The 14,471-nt window shown below is 44.6% G+C and overlaps 1 protein-coding gene across 1 annotated transcript in view; it reads right to left on the bottom strand.

The window, feature by feature from the left end:
* Positions 1-14,471, bottom strand: part of LOC115257242 (allatostatin-A receptor-like) — a 346,314-nt gene that overhangs the window by 50,793 nt on the left and 281,050 nt on the right. The window contains exon 3 of the mRNA XM_062846156.1: positions 12,999-13,157. Coding sequence (XP_062702140.1) covers positions 12,999-13,157 — 159 coding nt within the window. The remainder of the gene's footprint in view (positions 1-12,998; positions 13,158-14,471) is intronic.

The following is a 14,471-nucleotide window of genomic DNA, read 5'->3' as shown; positions in this document are numbered from 1 at the left end:
TTTGTTGACACTTGTGCAATTACGTTCGAAAAATGATACATCGCTTGAAATTACGCTCCTGAATATCACAAATATATTTGCTATGATCATTGAAAGCCCAGGATGGAGATCTTTTAATTCCGCGGTTTGCACCACCATGGGTGCTCAGGACTGAAAGTAAGTAATGTGTTTGATACGGATTTCACTTCGGCTCAGATGACGTTTAAGAACTACCACTGTTCTAGCCGATCTGGTTGACTCTGCTCTCGCTGTGCTGGCGAGTGTTGCTGATTAACGACTGTGCATTTCGGTGTACATTGGCCTTACTTAATGATGTTATTAAGAAGACAAAATTGCTAAAAAACTACACTTAGGTGGAGGGACATTATTGCGTTTAGAAGGATACGATACTGTAATGCTGTAAGTAGATGTGAATGTCTGCGTGAGTATGATAAAGGGCGACTTAACCCCTTTCCATTAGGACCATTTTTGATTCAATCCGTACACTACGTCAGCGAGCTTTTCCCACCGTTATGCAACAGCAAGGATAAATAGGTGTTAAACTGTTTATGCTTGGTAACTACGTGCTTGATTTTTGAATTTAGAAAACGAAATCAACGATGATCAAATCCAAAAGTCATCATTTATTTGAGCTAGATCTTTAATGCTTCATTCACAAGCAATAGTGTGACGAATGAATGAGTGAATGAATTGTTCGTATACAAGAACAGCACCACCAAATAAATCTTCCATTTAAAGCCAAGACAAATATTCACATCACGTCTTGTGGTGCTAAAGTCATCGGACCTTTTTCCAAAGCATTTCCTCAAACCAGCACAAGAAAAATGGGGTTTTCAAAAGCTCACCTGAATACATTGTGAATGTTTACGAGTCTGGTGCGTCGCCTTGTCACTGTACCGCACGTATACCTTCCACTACCAGTAAGGGCAATTGTCCCATTCGGACGAAATGTGCCCCCGGATGACAGTTTATGGGACGATGCGGTATATCACCTTTTCCGCACAGAAAGAAAAGCTTTGCACCTCTTCAAAGGCTAACAATCCGATTCCTCGTTGACAATTCGAACTCAAACGATAACAATGCGGGTGGAAAGTCGTCCCATTGAATAGGTTGATTAATTGCAAAGGGATTCTTCTACCGTCAAGGAATCCCATTTTTTTTGTTTGGATCTAATCTGCTTAGCTGGAGAAAGGTGACCATAATGGTCAGGTCTCTGTGTGCCATGTGTGGAAATTGGAAAAACGGTGACCTACTTTCAACAATGTCTCTATCGGAAGTGACAACGACGAAACCCATGGTGTCCCATATGGTGTCCTCCATTCTCATGCTGCTGCGACTGCAACAGATCGACACGAGGAAAATAAATGGCTAGGATAGCCAAGCGTCTGAACTAGTGCTGTTTGTGGCCAACATTTAATGTGCCCTCGTTTGATAGTGGAGAGCATATACAGTCAGCCGATAGTCTTCAATCGCCTTAAAGTTTACATAAATGCCCATAAACAAGATTGTATAAACCAAAATTCTCATAAATATTTATAAAACAAATGAGAACTAAAGTAATGTAATCATTTTGAAAGTGATAGGTACATTTTTCGATTTCCTACATATTTATCACAATTGTCTTATAATTGCAGAAGCACTGTATAAACCCTTCTAAAATGAGCAACCAACAACGCACCACTGTTGGTGGAAAATAATCCGTGCTCATGTTTTTCCCCTAGCAAAGCTGATGTTCTACCGTGTCATCGAATAATATTCCTTCGGAATGGTCTGCTGTAGAGTACACATTTGTCGAGTAACATTGTCAGTCGCAGCTGTCTTTGAAATTTCTTTATAGCATAGCAGAACGATAAAGACCGGTTATAACCAAGGAGATGTTCAAAGTATACATTTCGAACAAGTTGAAAGAAGGAGATATAAGAGTCGATGATGAAGAAGAAGAAGAAAGGGATTCTTAGTTTTGTTGGGTTCTGCACTACATTTTCAGAACTACCTAAAAAAATATGGGCTATTCCGTACGAAGCGACCGACAAGAAGAGCGTGAGACTAGCTATCATATACAGATGTCCACATAACATAAAAGTGTCATTTTTTCTCTTGTGTACTCTAAGGTATTGAAAGTCACCTTTTTTATTCAATAGATACCTGAGGAAATAGTTGAGGGCTATGGGGGATGGAAGCACCTCCAACGTCCACTTTGCAGGAAGGACTGTCTTCTTGACGCATCAAAGAAATTCAAAGAGCACATGCTCTGCGGTCTCGTCGCAGTCCAAGTCTAAGCAGATACAACCTGAAGCCTGACATAAATTGTGTCAAGTGAAAGTTCACCTCGCCAGGGGGAATGCTCGTCCATTTAGGCACGCTCGGTTCCCTGTGCCACTTCAGCATAGACGATGCTCTAGCGATACGTCTCGTGCCTCTCATGCCGCGTCGCTTGAAGCACTCTTAACCCTTTGCCATAAATATTGCTATGGGCATCATGCCCGCTAGTTCCCATACCGCGTCCTTTGAGACCGTGCGGTATGCGTTGATCACCCTACGACACATCAGCCTGTGGGTACTCTCGAATCGCTTCACGTTTCGATTGGCCACTAGCGCATTCGATCATGCAGCGCACAGTGGTGCATTGTCGAACAAAATGCAGCCAAAGCCTCTTACTTAAACCCCACAGGTTTCGACCGCCTTCGCACCACTGTGCAGCGGCGCCATACCGTAGTATGGAGACCGCTGCCATCGCGAGCAGCTTACGCTTACTCGAGACTATTGCCAAGTTATTTGATATTATCTTTGACAACCGACCCCTGGCTCTTTTGCAGGCATATTCCTCGTGGCTTCCGAATTTCAGCTTATCATCGATCCCCCCAATTGATTCAGTGAGCGCTTATAGTTGATCGTACATCCGCCTGTGATGACCACTGCCTGTTATTCAGACTTGCGAATGTTTACCACCATCACCTTCGTTTTGTGGTGCGCGAGTGTCTGTTCCACTTCTTTTATCGACTCGCCGTATACCACGAGGTTAGTATCATCGGCAGAGCCGACCAGCTTTACCCCCGGTGGAATTTTTAGCCTCAATACGCCATCATACGCCGCGTTCCATAGTACCGGGCCCAGGATGGACCCCTGAGCCTTACTGGTTACCCGAGAGGCCAGAGTCATCGGGTTTCTCGGTAGAAACCATCAACCTTGACAGAATAATCTGTTCCAAAAATTTCCGGCGGTGTCCAGAAGGTAGATGGGTCTGTTTGCAGACGGGTTGCCAGGTGGCTTCCCGGGTTTGGACAGTAGAACCAATCATTCCCTTTTCCACCTATCCAGAAATTCGCCTCTGTTCACCTTTATTTTTTTTTCTTAGTTTAATGACCTTTTAACTCAAAAAGAGTCATTCAGGTCAGTTGGCCATAGTTGCCGGGGGCCCATGGTATTGTATCGTGGCGCGGGGCCAAACGTTTCCATGATCTTCTGCAGTATCACGGAAATCGCTGTGGGGGTCCTAACGCACCCTTTGTTTTGGCCATAACTACTCTGTAGGCATCACCCCAAGGAGTCATGTTGGCTGCCTGGAAGAGATTTTCGAAGCACGCCCGCTTATGTGCCTTAATCTCTTTGTTCAGTTTGTTTAGCCACCCTTTCTTCGTTCCATTCCACCCTCATCCGAGTGACCTCTTTGCATCCTCTTTCTAGCGTTTAGGCAGGATGCGCGGAGCTTTGCGGTTTCTAGACACCATCCATTTCTGGGTAGGGATCGCCGTCACATGCACGGCTTAGGTTTCTGACTACATCATCGTTGGATAGATCGTTGGTGTTATCCTCCATAAGCAATCGCTCCACAAATGCCGGCTATTCGAAGCATGAGGTCAGCTATCTCCGATGACGGTCGATGTCCTTCGGCTGTGGCCGTCTTCCTTCGTTTTCTGTATCGAATCGCCAGATGGTCACTGTACGTGTATCCATCGTCGATCCACCAGTCCAAGCTACGGTTTAGACCCGGGCTCCAGAAGGTCACATTAATGATGGACTCTGTACCATTCCTACAGTAAGTTTTTTGTCGCCTATGTTCTCGACATCCATGTTCAATCAAGCCATAGCTTCGAGTAGAGCCAGCCTCTCGCGTTAGTCAATCGGCTACCCAACTCAATCGACCAGGCGTTGAAGTCTCCATCGATGACCACCGGACTCAAACCCACTAGTGCGCCTATTGGTGAATCCAGCATAGACAAGAACGGGTCTATCCACCACCTGGGAGAGGTACATCTACTGCAGTTGTACATCCCGTTGATCTTAGCTATTGCGAAGCCCTCGTGCGATGTGGAAATTATTTCCTGGACCGGAAAACATCCGGTTGTACAGATCACCGCTAGCTTGGCCTTATCCGTTACCCAGTTCCCGTTATCGGGAGGGATGCGGTATGAGTCCAATAGCAGGGCGATTCCTGTACTTGTCTTCGAGACAGACTGCCACAGCAACTGTTGTGCGGCTTCATAGTGGTTCAGGTTTAGCTGTGTAACCTGTATTATTGTCGGTTGGTTCGACCTGTTCGCGTGCCTAGACATTTACGCTCATCCGTCGTGTGACCATACATTTTGGTGCCAAATTGCCCACTCTAACGATGTAGAACTTCCTGAAGAGTTTGATCCTGTTGGGGCCTTTACACGCCCACGACTTGTGTCGCTGAAGCTCTTGAAACACGCCTCTGGCGGCGCGTAGATGCTGAGCGTCCACACTGGCCAGACTACTCTGATCTTGCCGACTGCAGTCGTTTTGTTCACTTCCCCTGCAGGGACCTTGATTGTGGGGTAATGCGTGCCTGCCGGACACATTCACAGGCGGATCGATGCACTTGGTGCATCTACATCGCACTGTTGCATAAGTGCGGCTGTCAGCACCTTTGCATCGGTGATCTCGTCCAGGTTTTTACACTGGAGAGTCGCCTCCACCGTTGGGGCTCTCACCTGCACTTTTTCGCCCAATACCTCCTTAGCTAGTGCCTTATAGGAGGTGCCTTTTTGGCCACCTCCTTCTTCAGCACCAACATCATCTCTCCAGTCCTGATGTGCCGGATGCTTTTTATATCCGCGTCCAGCGGTGAGAGACGATTTTCTCCTTACATGGTCCTCAGCACCTCGGCGTATGTATCCGCCTCAGTTTTGAAGACCAGTGCGTCGCTCTGTTCGTGCTTGCGGACTGGTTTTACTTTTCACAACTACTTCTTATTTGTATCCGTAAACCAAGGGTTCTCATTCCCTTGGTCCCAACCGACTTGGGAATCTGGTTGTTGCCCTGGCTGTCTTTTTCATCTTCTTTGGCTTTTCGTCCACCTCTGCCGGACACTTCTTGGGCCGCGGTAGGTTTCGACCATGGAACTCGAGCCGTATGGCGGTTTGACCTCTCCGCTACTGGCCCGGCGAGCTGCATGGTTTCGTGCTGCATCGTCGCGTTGCCAGCAAAGAGGAAGCTATCCATTTGGGTAGACCGCTCCTCCCTGCTCGTATCAGCTGCACTCCGCTCTTCGATCAGGATATCATACTCCTTTTTGACCAGAGCCAGTGATTTGCGGAGCTTCAGCAGGCCCTGTTTCAGGTCCTTGCTGATGGTAGTCCGCCCGTTCAGCTGTTCGGCAACTACCAACATCTCTGGTGGACCGCTCCTGTAGTGGTTCAGCGCCAGCATCTGTCATCTGCGCTTAATCGGCCGATGTTGTGCCGCCTTATACTTCTCCCGCTGAACCTTCTACCACCTCCTCGCTAATGGGTACACCAGCTTCTTGTAGTGGCGATCTCGCCAGTCCTCATCGCGTGAACGGGTTCAATGCCGTTCCATTTGCCCCTCCACTCCACTCTCGATCACATTGTTGTTGTTCATGGATTTAGTAGTCGTCATTTCTGTTGGGTCTCTCTTGGAACCGCTATCACTACAAATGAAGTAGTCGTTTATGATCCTGGTGGTTATCTATGCAAGCAAGGAGGCCACCCGAGGGTTGGCCCAGACCCTTATGGGGACTGGGCTCAGAGCCGGAGCACCGTTAATCAGGAGCTTTTATCTGAACCTACTTGCACCCAGTTAGTTGCCTGAGCTGGGCACAGGTCAGGAACATACTTTAAGGCCACGCCACGGTTTTATGGGACGGAAGACAACCTTCACTACCTAGAGTGTGAAGAATTAGCATTAAATTAAATTCACAATTAAAAAAAAAAAAAAGGAAGACAACGTCGACATAAGCTTATTGGCGTCGTTCCTGATGTGCCCAAGGCATCTTAAATAGCTGGGCTGTGACACTTTGGTAGCGGTGTCGTATCGCTTGAACAGAGCTGCTTCCGGATGTGTGGAATTTCTGAAGAGGCCCAGCAGAGCCCACTGCTGGGCCCTGCCACGCCTAGGCTTACTCCGCTTGAGCATTTCGTATGTCCCGGTGTTCAGTTACCTCCCGGTACCAAAGGTGGTAAGTCCACACTGGTGTGTGGATGTGATTCGCTTAGAAAAGTATCTAGGTGGCTAGACGATTTGTGTCCTGGTTCAAAACGGTTTCTCGTGAATGTCCAGCGAGCATCCCAACCAATCCACCTCAAGCTTCCCTACTTTACCGAAATTATTGGCGTCTGCCACAGATCAGTATCCGTGATCTCGTCAAGACTCGCCTTAGCGATGAATGCCCTCGCCTTGACACCGTCACCAGTGACCTCTTCAGCCAGACATTTGTAGATGGCGCCTTTCGGAGTTTTATCACGCTTGAACTTGAAGATCATTTAGCAGGTAAAAATAAGATTAATATTGCACACGTTGACTCCATGATTCGCGAGGTTGACATCTCCCCCTCATTGCTTTTTAGACCTTTGAATGCTTAGATTAGTCCATCCTGATGGCGAGGACGTATCTCATTTCGCGCTTGGTACCTGCCTTCGTATTTCTCCTCGACTTAGCGTCTCGAGCATCCCGAGCATACTGGTTTTCTTTATTCTTCATCTTCTTTTTCCGTCTGTCCACTAAGCTCCAAGAGGCGTCCTGACACGCCCTAACGTGTGGTTGCTGAGGACCAAGGCTCGTAACGCCTTACTCCCTTCAACCCGAGACAGGCCAGCCGTTTCATATCCTCCCTTCTCTGCATTCTGGTAAACCTGACCTGGGTGCGACATACTGGCATCATTGCCCTTAGTTTTCGGAGTTAACAATCACCTGGTCTTACGGGCGCCACCTGGTATATCCTCCTCTCACGGCTGCCTTACACTTTTATGCGATTGCCTGTCATAAGTGAATGCATCTGGCGTGCTCTTTGGGCTACCCGCGATTTGAAAAACTCAGTCTGGATAAACTACGGCACTTCAAGCGTAACAGGCTTTGGTGCTGCCGCTGTTGCCTTGAGTCTGCTTGGCCGCCACCGTCGGCTTACGAAGCTACGGCAAGCCCTGCTGGAGGTCCTTGCTAATGTTCGACATCGAGGACGCAAAATCAAATATGAATTAATGATCAACGCGCTAAATTAGGTACGATTTGACTGAAAATCATCATTTTTGGCACCATGTCGCCCCCCTCCGTTCAACTAAACACAATCAAAGTGGTTTTCTTCATTTTTTATCATTTTATAGAGAACTAGCTGTCCCGGCAAACTTTGTCTTGTCGTCTTGTGGGGGTTTGACAACTGTTGAGCTCAAAATAAGATTGTTTCAATTCGATCGTGCTGATTTCCTTCCCAGGTCATAAAAAATCAGCATTTTGTCTATTTTCTTACATTTTTTGTTCTTTTTCCTAACTTTTTGCCTTTCTCGTACACTAAGTGTACTGGAAAGGCTATATGTTCACTTCAAAAATGACTTTTTGAAAGAAGGCCCGGAGGGTCGAGTCACATATACCAATCAACTCAGCTCGACGAATTGAGGTGATGTCTGTGTGTATGTATGTGTGTGTGTATGTATGTGTGTATGTGTGTATGTGTGTGTACAAAAAAACTCACATCACTTTTTGGCAGTAAACCTCATCCGATTTCAATGACCGACGGTTCATTCGACGCGGAATCTGGTCCCATTGTTTCCTATTGAAAATGGTTCGAATCGGTCCAGCCGTTCCGGAGATATGGCCATTTAGGTGTTCCGGAACGGTACCTCAGGAAGGGACCAGATATGCAAATGCATCAAACCTATGCATGCGACACATCAAACCACGGCATTTTCAATAACCTGATGAGCGGTAAGTAGGAAAATAGTCTCAGATCATATCTGAACCGGTAGTGTTCCCGAACCGGTTCTGGGAGTCCCGCTGGAAGTGGCCAAATATGCAATTGAACCAAACCCATGCATGCGACACATCAAACCACGGCATTTTCGATTACCTGATGGACAATGAACAGGAAAATCATCCCAGACCATATCTGAACCGGTAGTGTTCCGGAACCGGTTCTAAGCGTTCCACTGGAAGTGGCCAAAAATACAATTGAACCAAACCCATGCATGTGACACATCAAACCACGGCATTTTCGATGACCTGATGAGCGGTAAGTAGGAAAAGAGTCTCAGATCATATCTGAACCGGTAGTGTTCCGAAACCGGTTCTAAGCGTCCCGCTGGAGGTGGCCAAATATACAATTGAACCAAACCCATGCATGCGGCACATCAAACCACGGCATTTTCGATGACCTGAAGGATAATAAACAGGAAAACCATCTCAGACCATATCTGAACCGGTAGTGTTCCGGAACTGGTTCTAGGCGTCCCGCTGGAGGTGGCCAAATATACAATTGAACCAAACCCATACATGCGACACATCAAACCACGGCATTTTCGATGACCTGATGGACAATGAGCAGGAAAATCATCTCAGACCATATTTGAACCAGTAGTGTTCCGGAACCAGTTCCGGGGTTCCCGCCGAAGTGGTCAAATCTGAAAGAAAAACAAACCCGTACATGCGTCACATTAAATATCAGCTTTTAAGATTACCTAATGAACGGCCAGCAAGTGTTTCGGAATCGGTTTTGAGTGGCCGGAAGAGGCCAAATGTAAAAGTAAACCAAAGCCAGGCATGTTACACATCAAATCGTGGCTTTTGCGATAACCTGATGAACAGTTAGCTAGAAAATAGCCTTACGTCTCCATAAAGACAACTGGTAGTGTTCCGGAATTGGTTCTGAGAGTCCCATCGAAATTGTCAAACTCTGCATGTGACACCTTCAATTTGCAGCGTTTTTGGATAACCAATGAGCAGTTGACAAGACAATAATGTTAGGCCATATTTGGTTCAGCCGGTAGTTACCCGGAATCAGATCCGGGTAGTAAAATGTAAAATTTAACCAAACCCATGGATGCGGTACATCAAAGCACGACCAGTCTTGTAAACATTCGACACTTTTCACTACTTTCATTTCGTTGCCGCAGTCGGGTGTCAGTCGGCTTTGTTACATTCGTGCGCTATCGTTACCTCTTACCTACACACAACATGAGCAGTAGAACGAAGATCAATAAACATAAGAAAGGGTCAAATCTATGTCATCTGACACGATGACATGTGTCTAATTCTAGCTTTACGCATAGATTTTCAGCCAATTCCGATTATGAATGTTAATATTAGTTTATTATTGCATGTTGCATTGAATACGACACACAGATGGGCAACATAGCACTTATTATGGAAGAAGACAGGAATAACAAAAGCCGAACCGTCTCCCGAAGCCCCTATCGTGGTGAAGTGCATTCGTTTGACATTTTTGTTTCGAACAGTAGTTTGATTGCTTGTGTCGCAAATGTCGGAGACAAAGGAGGCCGAATATCGACGAAAAGGTTCAAATGACTGTGATCTCTAACAAGACTGATCACGACTTATTGACAATTGGAAAAATTGGGTCAGACCACATTAGATTCTCGGTAGTGTTGCGGGTTCAGCTGTGGCTTCGAAAGTGGTTAGAATAAAAGTGAAGCATTCATGCGATATATCAAATCGCGGTGATGAGGTAAAGGTGAATAAATAGCAATAAAATATTCTCAGACCATAATTGGGACAACCGGTAGTGTCATGGTCCATGACTCATGGAATCAGATCCGGGTATCCCACCGGAAATTACCAAATATAAAAATGAACCAAACCCATACATACGACACATCGGATCGCAGATTTTTTGATAATCTAATGAACGGTTATCAAGAAAATAGCCTTAGATCACATTAGAGACTAGCTGTTGTGTAGCAGAACCAACGTTCATGTGAAAAAATAAATAGTGGCTTTGTTTAATAGCCTGATAAACATTAGGTATGAACAACTGTGACGAATATAGGGTGTCCCAGAAAGTATGGGCACAACTTTGTATAGCGAACATGCAATCATTTTCATAACAAATAACTATTTTTATATTTTTGTATTTTTATTCAAAGTATTTTCATTAATACATGTTAAAAGTTTATACTTAAAAAAGGGTTTTTGGATGCAGAATGTTTAAAAAGAGAAAACAAGTTTCGAAACTTCTGCACAAACTACTTTTTTACGTTTTTGTAAAATACGCAAATTCGAATATTTTTTTCCAAATTTTTTGACATGATCTTTTTAAAAACATGTTTCCTCAGATGCATGATTGAAATTTTTCATAAGAATATGTTTTGCCTGTGCGTACGGGCACTTCTAAATATTCAGAAAACTGAAAAAAATCACAATCACAATTTAATCTACCTACACTTCAAACACCTGGAGCGTTTTTTTACTTATATTGAAATTTATTTGCAGTTTTTTGTATGCTGTGATATACATTTTAGAGCTTGTTTTCGACTTATTGAAAATCGGGTTTTCAAAAATATCGAATTTTGTGTTTGAATTAAATTTTCGGGTTCAAAAGTTTTTGTTTCAAGTTCAATTAAGTGGTTGTATAATAGATATACTTAGACAATCACACATATATTTTTAGAAATTTTTATCAAGCTTAATTTTATTCGTAGAAAACAATTTGTTCAACGATGTTATTGGAAAATATAGCAATTTGTGCAGAAGCTTAAAAAGGTCTTTCAGGGAATGCTCTACCGTATTCAAACAAGGAGTAACAATCAAATTTTAATGATTGGGAATTGTTTTTAATATATTAAAGCAGGATATGTGTGAAAATAAAGTTCGTTTCTGCAATCATTCCTAATTGACAGAGCTGCAAAGTTGTGCCCATACTTTCTGGGACACCCTATAGGTCTAAGTTCTCATATATGCGAACAAAATATAGACTAAACTAAAGCGATCTCATCAAATCGTACCATTTCAGATTCCTAAGGTGTAAATTTATAGCAGGATGGGTCAACGTTGAATGGAAAAATAAGAATTTGATCGCGTCAACAGAAGATGGTGGCTGTTTTAAGGAATTTTGAGCTCTAAAACTACGTAAAATAAGTGTATTTGGTATGGGAAATATGTTCGGAGTCCACCAGAGTATCCAAGATAGCGGTCCGAAGTCCAAGATAATGGCCCAGTGTTCAAGTTAGTGCCTATTTTATAGGATTTTTAATTCTTGCATTATGGGCATATTTTGTATGAAAATATGTCCAGAATTCAAAATTTGTAACCAGAAAACCCAAGCTGTGCGCTGCTTTACAAGGTTTGCAATAAGAAGAATGCCGGTCTTCGTCCAAAACTGGTAACCAGAAAATCATAAATGACATGCCAAAATTCAATACGGCGACTATTTTATGTAATTGTAGGTGCAGAGTCCAAAAATGAATACCAGAACATCCAAGATGGTGTCTCGATGTTCAAGATGGCGGTTAGTTTAATTGGGGTAGATATCCGGAGTCATAAAATGATGACCGGAAAATCTAAAATGACGTTTCAAAATTTTGCGGCTTCATGACACTTGTTTGGTTTGAGTTTTGGATCGTTGTCTTATATTTTCTGAATATTGGATGTTATGCTAATATAAAATGTATCCATATTGAGTAGATTTAGCAAGCAGTTCTCATTTTATATTAATGTTAATGTCATCAACATGTCGCTGGAGTTTTGTTGAAAGCAGAGATGTCCATATGCTCAGTGTAGAAAAGAGAAATAGAAAATACACCACTCACGCTGTGCATCTCAACAGGAGCCCGTCTCTTATATGTGGATCCACTACTGCGATTCGGATGCGCGCAAGTTTGGTGGGTAGAAATAAATCTCTTTGCTCCCTCAGCACTAGGCCACACAACAGTGCGGTGAGAGCGCTTAAAAATTCTCTCCGGTGAAAGCGTAAAAAATCACCCGGGCGCGCGCTCCAGTGAGGTTTTTGCGCCAGAGTGCGCGCTGTGATGAAACACCGGAGAGTTCTCGCCCCGGTGACACCATGGTGATGATTCGGTGACTGCTGGGTGAAAACACGGGAGAGCGCGCGAAAGAGTGAGCCACACTCAATCCAAGGCGAACGAGCAAGAGCACACACTGGCGCTAGGTCTACCCACCACCCAAAACAAGAGAAACTGGCTTTTTGGTGTGGTGAAAAATGTTCCTGCCCCCAGTGTGGGCGAAAAACTGACGCCCCAGTGAATCGCTACGGTGAAATGCCATCTCTGGTTGAAAGGATATTTTAAAGCACGAGAAAGGCACCATCACCGCTAGGTGGATTAATTAGGGTTTTTTACATATAAACACAGCCACCATGAATACGAATCGAACCATGCAAGACTCATGCTGATCGGTCCACCTGTTCTTGAGTTTTGTTGCCTCAAAGGGACTTCAAACTCATTTTTATATATATAGATAAGCAAGAACATTTTGAGATCCCAGACTTAAATAGCGGCCTCTTAGCATGGTCTTGCTAAATATCCGCACGTTTACCATCTGCTATATGAGCTCTAAAATTTCCGTAAACGCATGGAATCCTAACTGATGCCTTGGAAGTAAAAACTGAAATATTGTAGTCGGCAAATTGGATCCATGGTCAATAAATAAGAGTGTAAATAGGGCGTCCAGATTCTTCAAGGGTTAATGGACGCAAAGTCTTTATTTCCTAAACAACGAGATGGAAAAATGATGGACCGTTTGAAAACAAAATTTAGCTCAATGTTTAAACTTACCTTTCGAAACGCTTTCCGAAAATTTTCCGACAAAAACGCGTACAGCAGCGGGTTGATGCAGGAACTCGTGTACGCCAGCACGTGGGATATGATTTGCAGCGATATCTTGAAGGACGTATCCGGTACAAACACTCCGACACTCTTTAGCACCAGTATCACCTGGAACGGAGAAGGAACGAAACGGTAAATTTAATGAGTGGGATGACTACACCGCATCATTGTGCGTAATGATCATCTCCGTCGGCTGACCAGAGACCAGACCATTCACATGGGGGATGACCGCATCGACCGGCACGTAACATGAAATAATCATTAACCGGGAAACCGGATACTGTACGTGTTAGGTGGGTAACCGACCATGTGTGTGTGTGCGGCGGCTTACATTTGCGGCCCTACTACGGGAGGTGAACTTTCGTATGAATGTGTAACCAGTTCCGTATACTAACACGTATTGTGGTTCGAATGAGGCTTTAGGGACAGGACGACTGTTTGAAGAGGTGGAAATTGACCGGTTATTTCATAAATGATGGTTTGGTCAGTTGTATTTATATATTAACTATTGTTCTATTACTCGGATTTAACGCACAGATTTTCTTCTTCTTGGCGTAAGAACCCAACTGGGACAAAGTCTGCTTCTCAGTTTTGTGTTATTTTGAGCCTTTCCACAGTTATTAACTAAGAGCTTCCTCTGCCAATGACCATTTTGTATGTGTATATCGAGTGCAGGCACGAAGATACTCCATGCCCAAGGAAGTGAAGAGAATTTTCTACACGAAAAGTTCCTGAACCGACCAGGAATCGAACCCGTCACTTTCAGCGTGGTCATGCTGAATACCAACGCCTTTATCACCGCTACTGTTCCCTATCGTAATCCACGAGATCATGGTGGGGGCGATTGAACGTGAAATAAATTGTGGGCTACTTTGGCACCCGTTAAATATGGAGCATCTGCACGACTTAGATTTGGTTGATGATGTTGACTACTGGCCGGGCGTTTTGACAGGCAGAGCAAGCTCAACGACCTGGCTGAACGCTCCTCTGCGGCGGATCTAGCAATCAGCGTCAGCAATACCAAATCGTTGGTTGTCAATATGGACAACCTCCAACTTTACATTAGCTGTTGAAGAATTGAAGACGGTCGAAAACATTCAATATCTTGGCAGATTGATAGCGTCAGACGGCGGTACAAAGATCGATACAGGAGCACGGATCGAGAAGGCTAGAGCTGCTGCAAGGTGGGAGCTTAAGATGGCGTTTCTTAGGCGAAGCATGTTCTAACATCAGTGAGGACTCACCACCTTTGGCATCGCAAGGTGACCGAGCATCATGTGCGCTGCACACGAACTGTTCAAGCGGAGTTTGCCTAGGCGTGGCGGGGGTTCAGCAGTGGGCTCTGCTGGGCCTCTTCAGAAATACCACACATCAGGAAGCATCAACTCTGTTCAAGCGAACCGGCACCGCTTCCAAAGTGCC

Source organism: Aedes albopictus, chromosome 1 (genome assembly GCF_035046485.1).
Source record: "Aedes albopictus strain Foshan chromosome 1, AalbF5, whole genome shotgun sequence".
NCBI classification, from domain to species: Eukaryota; Metazoa; Arthropoda; class Insecta; order Diptera; family Culicidae; genus Aedes; species Aedes albopictus.
Note: the sequence above shows the minus strand (reverse complement) of the source record. Positions and strands in the feature narration are given on the sequence as shown.